Genomic DNA, 14,264 nt, shown 5'->3' on the forward strand with positions numbered 1-14,264 from the left:
GGAGTGTCTCGTATTCCCCAGAAGAGTCCCTTGAGGGGGATATTTCTTTTTATGCATTCATCATGAAAAAATAACATGGCATATTGCATAGAAAAATAAATGATCGCGTAGCATTTCCATGTTTATGGAACATTACGCAGAAAAAATCAATCATGCATCATATTACAGGCATAAGCTAGTCTCAAGCTGTGGTTACCATTTGAGAGGTGATGTTGCATCAAAGTTTCTGTCAAGCGAAGATGGGAATGATAATCCAAAAGTTTCCGGTATTCAGACCGACGTGGCATTCAGGCCCAATTTCCGATTCTCAGATCGAAGAAGTTTCCGACGATCAGGTCGAAACACTTATGGTTTTCAGACCCATTTTCCGGTATTCAGACCGACGTGGCATTCAGGCCCAATTTCCGATTCTCAGATCGAAGAAGTTTCCGACGATCAGGTCGAAGCACTTGTGGTATTCAGACCAATTTTCCGGTGTTCAGGCCGAAGTGGTGTTCAGACCAATTTTCCGGTGTTCAGACCGAGGCGGTATTCAGACCGAAGTGGCAATCAGGCCGATGTTCCGGTAATCAGATCGAAGTGGTTTTCAGACCAAGAAGAAGAAAAATTTTCGGGGTTCAAAAAAAAAAAAAAAAGAGATATTAATCCCGAGCGGATGAGTGGTGTTCAGACCATGGTTATCCCTGCGTTACCATTTATTTTGGTATCCAGGTCGATGTTTTTCAGAGATTGTGTTCTTCGCCGATGCTGACAGGCGTTGTTAATTATTTCCCATCAGAGTGCAAATTGTTCGTCTGTTCTTGGTATTCAATCACTCTTCACCCTGATCATCCGAAAGGCGAGGCTATTTCGTATTGACAGGTTCACAGTGGATTGAATAGGGGCAGCTGTAACTCCTCAAAATTTGCCCTCCTCTCTTGGGACTAGCATTAACATATTGCATTACATTTTTTAGGTCATTAGGCATTGCATATTGCATATCATGTGGTTACATTGTGCAAGCCATTCTCCCAAGTCTTGATCAGAAGATAAGGAAGTCAGAGTGCAAGCTAGGGTTTTATTGACTGATCATTGGCCATCTGAGGATTGGGATGTGAATTAGGGTTTCATGATTCTCAAAGGATATTGGTCTTCATCTTGATTGAAGTGATACATCATCATCATCATGGTTGGATTTCATCAAGTGATTGAAGCATGTTCCTTGAGATTAGGGTTTTGACCACTGGTCAACCCTAATCAGTTGCATTGGGCCAATCAGGGCATAATCAGGAGATGGGGTTTGTGATGGTTATGGGGTTCATTATATGATTATATTGTGCTTATTGAGGCTAGGGTTTCACCCTTGAGCCATTTCAGTTGAAGATTGGAGCTCAGATTGATCTATGCATTGCCAGATTCATCTGTCAGATGAAAAGTCAACTGTGGTCAACTGTACATGATTTGATGGATTTGGAGGTGTAAATGAGTTAGATACACTTCATTCATGTTGGAACAAGTGTTATTTGACATCTCAAAGCTTAAAAATGAAGAAAATCAAGTCAGGACAAAAACTGCCAAAAATAGAAAGTGACTTGTAATGGAAGTTTCCAAAAATGGAAGGTTTTTGACCTCAAAGCCACGTGTCCAAGGAAGCTTCAAATGAAAAATTGTTCAACATGAAAGTTGTAGATCTTGTTCTCACCTTTCCAAAAAGTCCAAGAACTTGAAAATCCAATGCATGGTTGGAAAGTTATGGCTCAGTGAAATTCAAAAATGACCCATAATCAGGAGGCCATAATTTCCACATGGTTTGTCCAAATTGCAAGTTCTTTATATGCACAAACTCCATTTGACATGTACTTTCATGGTGCATAATTGGATTTCTTCAAAAATGGTCAATGCAAAAAGTCAAATTTCAACTGGACAGTTAAATGGACCAGGGGCAAAATTGTCCAACTTGTGAAATAATTGGAATTTTTGAGTGGGGATTTTTGCAACACCTCATAAATGGTATTTGAAAATTGTTGGAATCATCATAACATGGCAAAGGCTTATGGTTTGAAAATTGGCTTTTGAAATGAAATTGGAAAATTGGACAATTAGCCCTCACATAGTGAAAATGAGAATTACACATCCAATGAACATCCAACAAGTGGCAACAGCTCATGACAGGTGTTTAGAAGGTGTATGAGGTGGCATTGAGCTGTCATGAGTTGGCATGTGAAAGTTCAATTTTGCCCCTAGCTTGAAAATAACCACTTTCACTAATTATTTGCATTTTGTTAATTGGTGTGATTAAGGCTTGGATTAATCATGAATATATAAGCTTAATCACAACTAATCATAACAGAAATTACACACTTTCCAAAACTAGATCTGAAAATTCATCACATTCTCTCAAAATCTCAAGAACACCAAACCTAAAAACTCATCAATCTTCATCAAATCTTGATCAATCTGCGAATTTCTTTTTGATTTGAACTCCTCTCATCATCATCTCAAACTGTTTTTGGTCATTGGAGCACAAGAAGTGGTGATTCGCAGCTGTCCAAAAGTGCATCATTCATGGTGAATCTTGAATTCGAGCATTAGAAGCCACTACATTCGAATCCAACTCTTCTACTCACCTTCCACGAGCATATACTACACCTGTTTGGAGCAAAAACGCACGAATTCATCCCGGTCAACACTGCCATTGCCAGGTTTTGCATTTTTACGAATCTCAAGTTATGCTTAATGCTTATGTGCGTTTTAAAGTGTATGTCATGTAGATCATTGTGATGTTTGTAGTTTTGCAAATAGATGACTGTAGGCTAAGAAATCTGGATTGGAAGTTTTGTAACCAAACCCTAACATGATCGATCTGAGAGATTAAGGAACAATTGGACAAAATTAGGTTGATATTTGGATTGTGTGTAGAAAGACGGTTCTAACGAGTATACGCATGTTAATTTTCGTTGAGTTTTGGTGTTCATCATGTTTATGCCATTTCTGGAAAATCTGGGGAAGAAGAAGACGAATTCTGGACATTTAGGAGTGTTTGATCTTGAATCCGATTTGAATTTTTGAATAACGCGTTTCCCGCTCCCGCCTCCATTATTTACAATTGTGCCATTGGCAATTTTAATTAATTATAATTTAATTCTTAAAAAATTCATAACACCTTAGAAAATTCATAGAAAATCATAAAAAAATCAGAAAAATGTGGAAATTTTTGTGTTGACTTTGTTGTTGACTGTAGGATTTATTTGACTCATTTTTGAAGGTTGTGCATGGTAGAAATTATGTTTGACCTAGGTTTGTTTCACATGTGTGCATTTTTGATACATTCTACCATTTTGATTGTGAAATGCTCATGGTTACAAATAAATGCTTGAAACTTTTTGTGGTAATTGTGGACTGGCTAATGGTGATTTACATGTACATTTTGTGAAATATTGATTCCTGTGGATTGAGTTATGAATTTTGGAACTTAGGTGTGACAATGTGTGTCACACCTCATTATGTCAACTTGCTGGATTTATTTGAGTGACCTATACTTGTTGGATTAATGTGAAATTTTGCATGATGGTTGATTAACATGTTAGGATGCTATGTGAATTTTTGTGGAATTTTATGTGGCATTTTCAAATTGATTGCTATTTTTCATCTCTGTTGGTCAAATGTGCAAGCTTGTGTGACATGTGTTTGAAATATCCTTGTGAAATGCTCATATGGTATTGAATGATCATGAAATTTAATATGCTTGTTGTGGACACATGATGTGACATCCCTGTTTTGGTCTCACTCATTTCTTTACTGTTTTCATTGAGTTATGAATTTTTGAAGTGGAAGCATGTGTTGATGTTGTGATTTGGAGCATATAATTGTGTCTGTTTTTGTTGATTTTCATTGACATGGTTCCCTTTGCCCAATTAAGCTGAAATTTGGTGTGCCATACCTGGATTAGGTCCTGTTTAGGTATAATTTATTTGAGATTTTTTGGATTTGTTTTGATATGAAATTGGATGCAATGGTTCTGTTTGGATGTTTGGTGTTCCATTTGAACTAGTTTGGATTGTTTTGTGCATAAAAGGAACATAATGAATGATAGGGACATGGGACTAATTGCGTTGGCTTTTGTTTGACATTAATTTGAGTTTGGTTAGAGATACCTTGCTGTTTAGGAATTTTTCTTGCCTTTGGACCCTAGGCTTGGCCTAGTGGTCTAGTTGCTAATATTTGCTTGATTTTTCAGGATGAGTAGCATAAGGCTCATGGAGAATGATCCAAGTTGATTGAAATGATGTTGTTTGATGTTTGTACACTAACATAACATTGTTTTGTAGGTTGTGAAGTTTGGGCTTGAGCTCATAGATTGCCTTTGTTGTGCATTAGTTTGTATAGTCTGACTGATTAATATTTGCTGATTATTTTTGTTTGTCTGAGTACTAACTGTGTTTGACTGTTTCCAGGTACTTTTAGTTGCTCAGTTCCTTGTGAACTTTTGCTTTGCTTTGCTTAAGCAACTTGCATTGAGGTATAACTTCCTAACTTCATGTAGTCTGGAGACCCGGTCTGTTATTTGACCGGGCAAACTGTCTGAAGTCCTCCTTAAGAGGCGATGATTGTGGTTGTTTAATATTGTGCCTAAGCAGGTAAAGTCCTTTAAATAAGGCAATTGGTGGAAGGTAGGGGTATGCAGTCTACCCCCCACTATTCTGTGAGTCTTCTCATTGCTCCCATTACATGGTTGTAGCATTGAGAACACAAGCCCAAGATCTGTGCTGTCGCACAATCGAGTCGGAGTCATCGAGTATAGAAGGGTTCCCCTATTCTGGACCCATGCTCATTTGTCAGAAGCTCTCCCTGGTTAGGGATAAGAGCTGTGAGGTCTGATCCTCACTTCACCTTTTCATCTGCTTCACCTTAGCCTCGTAATGGCAAGGTTAAGAGCAAACCCAGCCCGTACAGACGACTCGCTTCGGCAGTCAAACCTATTGATTGAGCCCCCTTGTTTGGTTATAGTGCGTGCTATGTGGATATCTGATTGACATGCTTGTTTGAGATGCTTGTTCTCATTTGATGTATGCTTGAATTATTTTGCTTGTGTGCTTGCTTCTTTCCTGGATAGGAGTAGTTTGCTTATGCAAGTAGGATAGAAAACTGAACTTAGGGATGACTGTGCATGGCAACATTTAGGCTCGAGTCGTAGTCTCCCTAGTGCTGTGTCTCCCTGGTTTCTGGCTAGTAATTCAGTCCCTTTCAGGGGAACTACATCGCCCTGATCCTCGTTCCAGACGAGGTACGTAGGCAGGTGGTCGTGCGAGACCACTCCGGGCAACCTTTTTCTTTTTGTGTGTGTTTGTTTGTTATCTTCTTATGCTTTGGTTCGGATGCCGACGTAAGCCCAGTGATTGGCTGTCGGGCTCCACGTTTGCCGTTTTGAGTATGTTTTGGTTCGGATGCCGACGTAATTCCATCCAGTGGTTGTCGGGCTCCATGTTTGCCACCCTTGTGTGTTTGTATGTTTTGTGTTGTTTGGCGTGCGTAAGCCGAAATACAGTGGCTCTGATTCTTGTTCCAGACAAGATATGTAGGCATAGGATGCGACATCCTATCGAGCTCCCTTCTCTTAACCCCACCTGCGTCCCCCGTGTGTGTGTGTGATGTTTTAGCAACCTATTTTTTTATTCTAGGACGTGGATCCCGTCGAGTACGACGGACGTGAGGGGTGCTAATACCTTCCCCTTGCGTAACTGACTCCCTTACCCTTTCTCTTTGGTCGCGAGACCATTTCCTTTCCAGGTTTCTCTGAGCGTTTCCTTTCCCTATCTTGGGATAAATAACGCGCAGTGGCGGCTCTGTGTGTGTTTTGTTTTTAGCTCGCCGGTTGATTTTTCGCAGGATGCGACAGCGTGCAAAAAACGCCGCTAATAAAAAATTTAAAATTGTCACGCTGGCAGCTAGTGAGGAGATAATCACGTCACAAAATATTTCGTATTAGTGTCATTGAAATCACGTCATAAAATTATGACCATTCTGGCACGTTGGCATCTAGTGATAAGATAATCATGTCGCAATGAATTTTGAATTGGTGACATGGGATTCACGATGCAACAACCAACAATCACTTTAATTGTGACGTGATATTCCCAATGCTGAAATGTTTATTTGTTAGACAGGTTGCAGCACCCCCACACTCCTCATGGACTCATTTTTTCTCTCCATATTTTGTGTTCTTCCCTCTCTGTTTCGTCTTCCTCCCAACCCTTTTCTCCTTTCATTTTCACAACTTCCTCATATTTTCATAACTTCCTCACCACTTTTGCAACAAGAATGTAAGTTTTGTTTACTAATTCAGCTTAATTGTTAAATTTCGTGAATGTAATTTTTCTCTTTTTTCATCAAGACATAAAATCATCTAGATTCAAGATTTATTTGGGAAGTTCATCAAGCTAAATGCTTAAAATTTACTTCAAGTTCACTCAATGCTCATTTTTGTACTGCGAAAAATACCCGAGTGTAAGGAAAGGTTTCATTGAACCTAATTCATCTATTCTAACTAAAGCATGTGAATGCCGGTAGAAATAACCATATTTTTTTCCTTCTATTTTTATGGCATTGTATGCTTTGTGTATTGCATAGACTCTTAAAATTTTGCACTTAATTGAAAGACGTCTTAGTCGGTTGATGAAAGTGATTGCTTATAAACTTTTTTAAGTTTTGATTTTCAAATTCAAACATGAGATTTTTTTATGTAAAACAAAACAATAGCTCACCAATCTAAACTAAAGAGCTATAGTATAAATATGGTTCAATCAATGTATTTTCATAAGCAAAAGAGTTTAAATATAAGAGTAGTGTTATTTAAAACAATGTATCAACCTTATCAACCATAGTAAATTTCACGTGACAATATATTATATATGATTTTGCACACAAAAAAACATTAAATCAATAAAGTATAACAAAATATATAGTGAACAATCCAATACCATAAAATTTTATTGGTCATACTATCCAATACACAATTATGCAATGTTAGGTTTTATAAATTTAATTAAACTTAAATAAATTTGAATTTTGAATTAATTTTGCAAGAGGCATCAATAGTCGGCGTACCCATCTTTTTAATGAATACAAAATTAAGAACTCATCGACAAATAAATATTACATATTTTAACTTATCGAAAACAACAAAATTTTACTTCACGGTATATATTTGATCATAATATGCATCGTGACTACATGCAATTTCTAATATTCATCTGGGTGATCTGTTAAGCGATTGCGGCATTCATTAGGCAGACCACGAGCAAAACGTATAAAATCACGACAATAGTCATAAACAATCAATTTTGAATAAATCTCTTTGAGCTTCTTCCTTGTTTCACCATTAAGACCTTTATCTTCTCCGCCATTGAAACCTAAGCAATTATTTGATGGACTAGGCATGCACGCATTAGCACTGAAGTTTCTAAATCCAGCCGTGAATGGAGACTTTGACCAATCAATTTTCACTTGTCCCCCTCTTGTTGCCCATGAATCTCCATTCCATAGTGTTGTGTATAATTTCATTGGTTGCCTTGTTGGGAATGGAACACCAATGTTTTGTCTATTATGTATCACTCTTATGGGTATGTTATCCACCAATATTCTGCATAGATGCCAAACACATGATATAGTTATATGTATATATACATTGTTTGTTCCATATATTGAATTATATTTTTTTCATTGTTTTAGAAAGAATTTTTGTTATGGAGATCAAGATATTGTCACTTAGATCAAGGGACATAGATTAATGATAATGATAGAATCATGTAATCTTAGGATTTGGATTATGTGCGATGTGATTGTACGCAATCATCAATTTTGGTCAATTTGTTGAGGTTCTAATTCACATTGAATTTCTAATAGGTATTATTGATGGTTAATGTATTAAAATCTAGTATAATTTAATCTTGATTTTTGTGATATGTATTAACTCGGGTATTAGGTCTAGTAGAAATTAAGGTTAGACGGTGATCCAAAATTTGAATTCAACTGTGATAGGCGCCACATTTAGTGGATGACATGTCTCGAATAAAATTATGTACCTTTAATGAAGGGAAATGTGAAACACCAAAAAAAAAATATTTCTAATAAAGTTTATGAAAATTTACTTAAACAATGAAAAACTTACATTATGCGCTGAGGATTCCAATCAATAGAGTAAGTGTGAAAGTCGTTTGTGGGATCAAACCAAAGATAGAATTGTACCTCATGACCTCCATCACCATTGGCATAAAAATTGGTTGAGAGAATATATGGATCACCAGACAAGTTACCCAAAAATTCCATATCAATCTCATCATGGTGTGGTCCTTGAGAACTTAGCTGCATATATGCATATATGCGAAATTAAATAGCCATACAATAAGTAAAAGTTTCTTATATTATGCAATGTGTTATGTGTGTGCGCAACCATAATAGTAATAACTTGTTTTCCATATCTATAAGTTTTGCCACAATATAACGATTTGAATTGGCTAATGTCATAAATCTTACACATTCAAGTGGCTAGCTCATCGATGACAAGTTGAATCAAGATCAAACAATATATATTTCAAACTCAATATTTTTAGAATTTAAAATATCCAAATCTACTTGATTCATGCATTGTTTGACCTCGATCTAAGCGTCACCGATGTGCCAATTGTGTGAATTTTTAATTATAGGAAGTTGTAATATGCAATATAATGGTTTTATTAGTCTCTTTAACAACATCACAAACGTAATTTTGCCACATCAATCACATTTACCGAAATATTAAAATTTGGAATATATATGCAATTGTCATTTAAAACTATAACAAATGTGAATTAAGAGTTTGCATATATGAGTGTAGTTTTGTAACAAAGTACATACATAATATGCAGTGACAGTGCCTGCAGAGTTTCCTGGCACAAGTTTGATTTGCATATCAAATCGTCCAAACAAATATTCATTCTGAGTACCAATGCCAGAGCCAGAATATTTATCCATTGTAAGTGTCATACAATTGCCACCATCTTGTATGTTAGCCCTTTTATCTCCAAATAGAATGTTAAAATCAGTGTTGAAATTTCCTCCAAATGCAATTGTACTAAAGGTTAAGCATAAGCAAAGTAAGAGAAACACAGAGTTATTAGCATATGAAGAAACCATAATTAACTAATGTTTCACTTTGTGTAAATTGATAAATTAAAATTTTGAAAAGGGTTATTTAAATTGAAGTTGGTGTCATATTTTATGTAAAACGCAACGGATTTAGATCAATTTAGTTGTCTAAAGCTCAATGTTACAACGACAACTCACAAGTCACTGTTATTGTTGAAAGTCACACCTCAATTTTATTAACAAAATTTTTTTATGGCAAAAATATTTGTTCCTTTTAAGCCTTGTTTGAATGCTTAATGTTGAAAAGTTGGATTCAAGTCAAAAGCCCAAAATAGGGAAATATTATACTTGAGAGATAAATATCATGGAAGGGGTTCTTAGCACATTAAAATACCATGGAAGGGAAATATTAACACATTAAAATAAAATAAAAGTACATGTTGAGAAATCGTTCTCCAAAAGTTATCTTTTTACTTATATGATTAAGTAAAATTTATGTTTAGCTACTACAATAAAATATAGTTAGTTACTATAAATAAGTTTATTTGTATAAAATAGGAGAAATATAATAATAAAAAGATGATTACATGTTTGATACATTTATTTTGTCTTATTTTGGCACTTATGACATCCTAAATATTTTACAGAGATATTTAGTTTTTTTTTGAAAATATATACAAAGTCAATTATTGATGAAATTTAAGTCTTTTTGTATAAGAATAAATTTAAATCTTTAAAGTGTTGTAGATTTAAAAAAATATATTATTGAATAGATATTATTAATCTTTATGTTTTGTGTTCCTTTAATTTATATTTTATATAAGTAAAATATCGTGATTTATTTTGTTGATATAATATATTTTGGGTTAAATATATTTTAGGTCCTCTTAAAATATTTACTTTCATTTTTAGTCTCTCTATATATTTTCTCTTTTCAGTTTTAGTATATTCTTTTTTATAACATTTCGTATTGCATGTTCCAACTGACTTCTTTTGAAGACCTGTCATTAATAAGATCTTAAAATATCATTAGCTTAAAAATTAACTATTTAATCTTTAATTTTATTAGTTTACATCTAACTTCAGCTCATTCACAAATTACTTTATCATGAGGCATCAAAATGTTAAATTGAGTGTTACCTAAAAAACTACTATTCGTCAAAGCACAATTAACATCAAATCTAGAAATTAATTATCGTAACGATTCAACCACATCACAACGGTCACACAAAAAAAGAGAATCTAAATTAATAGTCTCACTGACCAAAAAATGGTATATCTTCAAAATAGACATAGTGTTACGAATAGATCAAAAACATTACATTACGAGGAAAATTTTCGTGCAAAATATATAACATTATCTTTATACTCGTAATTTCTAGATAAATGATTTGAAATAGTTAACAATCCTCAAAAATACCGACAAATTAATCAATATTATCTTTTTCTGTTTTTTAGGCCTAAAATTTCATTATTTTATAGAGGATAAAGAAAATTCCATAATTAAAAATTAAAAGATATTGTTAATTTTTTTATGAATGATTCATGTCTTATCTAATTAGCATAGTCATCAAAATTAATATGGGGATGCTTTCTCCCATAGTCTTTTATCTTAAATAGATTTGTCATTAGTTAAGAGAATGGTAAAATGACTCCCTCTCTCTGTAAAAAAATAATTGTATTTAATTTTTGAAATTATCCATTTGAATGTAAAATTTAGCGGCAACAAAAAACTTGTACTTTCAAAATATTTTCTCCAGTTTAACTAAGTACTAGGTACATTAAAATTACAAACAACTCTGTTCGAATTAAAACATCAAAATGTATTAAATCATTACGCATAAAGTACATCACAATAAATCCAACAAAAAATCAAATACATAATAAGTTTTATAATTCATAAACAGATTTAAATGGAAATTTTAGAGAAAAACTAATTGTTCAATTCTCAAGATCACTTGACAGCCTTCCTACCCTTTATAGATTCCTTATTTGAAAACAAAATGTGAGGAGTGTGACAATCACTTTGTCTCGGCGAGTTCCTACTAACCTAAGACATAATGGGAACCTAATTTTTAATTAGTTATCATAATTTCCATCGATTTATTGATCTAAACATAATTCTTAGCCCCCCCTGAATGTCATAGCATAATAATGAATGTATCATTATTTCACACTATTATTGTCCTGTTCATTTGAAATGATATACACTATGAGGTGAGTTATCTCAGAGGTCTATTGTATTTGACTGATATAGGATGCAAATCAGTCTCCTTCCTAGCTTTCCTAGCTTAACATCGTCGTAAATGGATTCCAAAAGGTCTGTCGGAGTCCCATGTAGCATTAGCTAAATAACATAATCAAAATGAGTATTTATTGTGCACATAGATTAACACTTCATGATGGGGAATATCTCTTTGATCAACTGATATATTCTAAGAATCCATTAGATAAACTAATGATCCTCTAATCTTGAATCTTATAATTCCCTTGGCTGTAATCTTTTAAATATCTTTTGATCCTAGATTGAGGTTTTCCAATATCTAAGTGAGTTTGTGACCCCTTATCTATAAAACTTGATTAAATAATACAGATCAAAGAAGTATTAAAATCATGATTATTACATTGGTGGAGTTAATATATTATTGATTAAGTTTCTGCAAGTTTTAAGAACAAAAATTCTAAATATTTATCATCATGCACCCGTTCATCTTACCTATACACCGCTCCATTTATATTCTAGATAATATGCATTGGTTCATTAATTAATGAACTAGTTCACATTGCAGTCTCGAAAAATATGCATCGGTTCATTAGTTAATGAATTGGTTCATGTTCAGGTTTTGACAAACGTGCACCAGTTCATTATTTAATGAACTGGTTCATTATTGACAATTTTTCAAATATTGCAAGTCAATGTGTAACATGCATCGGTTCATTAATTAATACATCGGTTCATTAATTAATGCATCGGTTCATGTTACACATAAATCACTAATAACCAACCGAAATTGTGCATAAAAAATTTTCTTGATAACTATACCATTTTCAACATAAAATTCTCATTGAATACCCACAAAATCTCACATGCAAGAATTCTAACCAACATAATAAGCATGGAGAAAGAGATTTGTCTAACTACACTACAAGAAAACTGTGCTCGAACCACACGATATAGTCACATGAAATTCACGTCACTAATAAAAGGCAGTTGTCACATGAAAAACACGCCGCTATAGTTAGAAAATAATAAAAAAATTAAACTTTAGCTGGTGAAATTTAGAATGTGTGTAAACCTTTTAGTGGCGTGCAAAAAACGCCGCTAATAAAAATTTAAAATTGTCACGCTGGCAGCTAGTGAGGAGATAATCACGTCACAAAATATTTCAAATTAGTGTCATTGAAATCACGTCATAAAATTATGACCATTCTGGCACGTTGGCATCTAGTGATAAGATAATCATGTCGCAATGAATTTTGAATTGGTGACATGGGATTCACGATGCAACAACCAACAATCACTTTAATTGTGACGTGATATTCCCAATGCTGAAATGTTTATTTGTTAGACAGGTTGCAGCACCCCCACACTCCTCATGGACTTATTTTTTCTCTCCATATTTTGTGTTCTTCCCTCTCTGTTTCGTCTTCCTCCCAACCCTTTTCTCCTTTCATTTTCACAACTTCCTCATATTTTCATAACTTCCTCACCACTTTTACAACAAGAATGTAAGTTTTGTTTACTAATTCAGCTTAATTGTTAAATTTCGTGAATTTAATTTTTCTCTTTTTTCATCAAGACATAAAATCATCTAGATTCAAGATTTATTTGGGAAGTTCATCAAGCTAAATGCTTAAAATTTACTTCAAGTTCACTCAATGCTCATTTTTGCACTGCGAAAAATACCCGAGTGTAAGGAAAGATCGAAATACATACAGAGTCGTCACTGGACTTTATTTATTCTAAAGGAAAGGGAACTCTCTCACTCTTATAGTAACACTAGTTATTGTTATTGCTATACACACTCATTTCTTCTCGTATATTTGCAGGGACGGTAATATTGACAAAAATGCTTGAATCGGAAAGAATGTTACCAAAAAAAACTCTCAAAGTTATGCTTTTAAAACTAATTTACATTAAAATACTACCAATTTTCTATATAAGAGAACAAATAAACCAAAAGTAATCCAAAAAAATAAATCTAGACCCCTTAAAACATGTAGTAAATTTTTTAATTGTATTATCTGCAGGGAGTACAAGATGCTAATTAATGTTTTAAAAATTGAGAAACCTTATTTAAATATACATTTTTTATTGTGTAGGTATATTTTCTGTGTACTTTTGAAATGTGTGCTAAATATTGAAAGTAAAAAGTATTAAATTTAGAGATAGAAACATACAGTATCATAAATAGTATTAATATTTTGAATATAGTTGTTAAAAATTGTCCTTGAAACTTAAAAGTATGTAGAATGGATTTTATCAAAATTCTCTTTTGGGTGGGAAATGTTTCATTGAATAGCTACACCACTAATGTTGTCATTTATTTTCTTCCAACTTTTTTGAAAGGTTTCATTGAACCTAATTCATCTATTCTAACTAAAGCATGTGAATGCCGGTAGAAATAACCATATTTTTTTCCTTCTATTTTTATGGCATTGTATGCTTTGTGTATTGCATAGACTCTTAAAATTTTGCACTTAATTGAAAGACGTCTTAGTCGGTTGATGAAAGTGATTGCTTATAAACTTTTTTTAAGTTTTGATTTTCAAATTCAAACATGAGATTTTTTTTTATGTAAAACAAAACAATAGCTCACCAATCTAAACTAAAGAGCTATAGTATAAATATGGTTCAATCAATGTATTTTCATAAGCAAAAGAGTTTAAATATAAGAGTAGTGTTATTTAAAACAATGTATCAACCTTATCAACCATAGTAAATTTCACGTGACAATATATTATATATGATTTTGCACACAAAAAAACATTAAATCAATAAAGTATAACAAAATATATAGTGAACAATCCAATACCATAAAATTTTATTGGTCATACTATCCAATACACAATTATGCAATGTTAGGTTTTATAAATTTAATTAAACTTAAATAAATTTGAATTTTAAATTAATTTTGCAAGAGGCATCAATAGTCGGCGTA

At 33.4% G+C, this 14,264-nt stretch overlaps 1 protein-coding gene across 1 annotated transcript; it reads right to left on the reverse strand.

Moving 5' to 3' along the window:
• Window positions 1-7,218: 7,218 nt before the first annotated feature.
• On the reverse strand, window positions 7,219-9,150 carry LOC127130234 (xyloglucan endotransglucosylase protein 1). The gene is made up of 3 exons (XM_051059280.1): window positions 8,872-9,150; window positions 8,147-8,340; window positions 7,219-7,618 (listed from the first exon to the last, which is right to left on the reverse strand). Exons 1-3 carry the CDS (start codon window positions 9,148-9,150, stop codon window positions 7,219-7,221), a joined length of 873 nt encoding a protein of 290 aa, XP_050915237.1.
• Between the last annotated feature and the right edge of the window lie 5,114 nt (window positions 9,151-14,264).

The sequence above is a fragment of the Lathyrus oleraceus genome, chromosome 3, assembly GCF_024323335.1.
Source record: "Lathyrus oleraceus cultivar Zhongwan6 chromosome 3, CAAS_Psat_ZW6_1.0, whole genome shotgun sequence".
NCBI classification, from domain to species: domain Eukaryota; kingdom Viridiplantae; phylum Streptophyta; class Magnoliopsida; order Fabales; family Fabaceae; genus Lathyrus; species Lathyrus oleraceus.

Coding starts and splice junctions, on each gene's coding strand:
- LOC127130234 (XM_051059280.1), bottom strand. CDS start 9,150: ATGGTTTCTTCATATGCTAATAACTCTGTGTTTCTCTTACTTTGCTTA. Junction 8,341..8,871: donor GCACTGTCACTGCATATTAT/GTATGTACTTTG, acceptor GCATATATGCAG/CTAAGTTCTCAAGGACCACA. Junction 7,619..8,146: donor TGGAATCCTCAGCGCATAAT/GTAAGTTTTTCA, acceptor GCATCTATGCAG/AATATTGGTGGATAACATAC.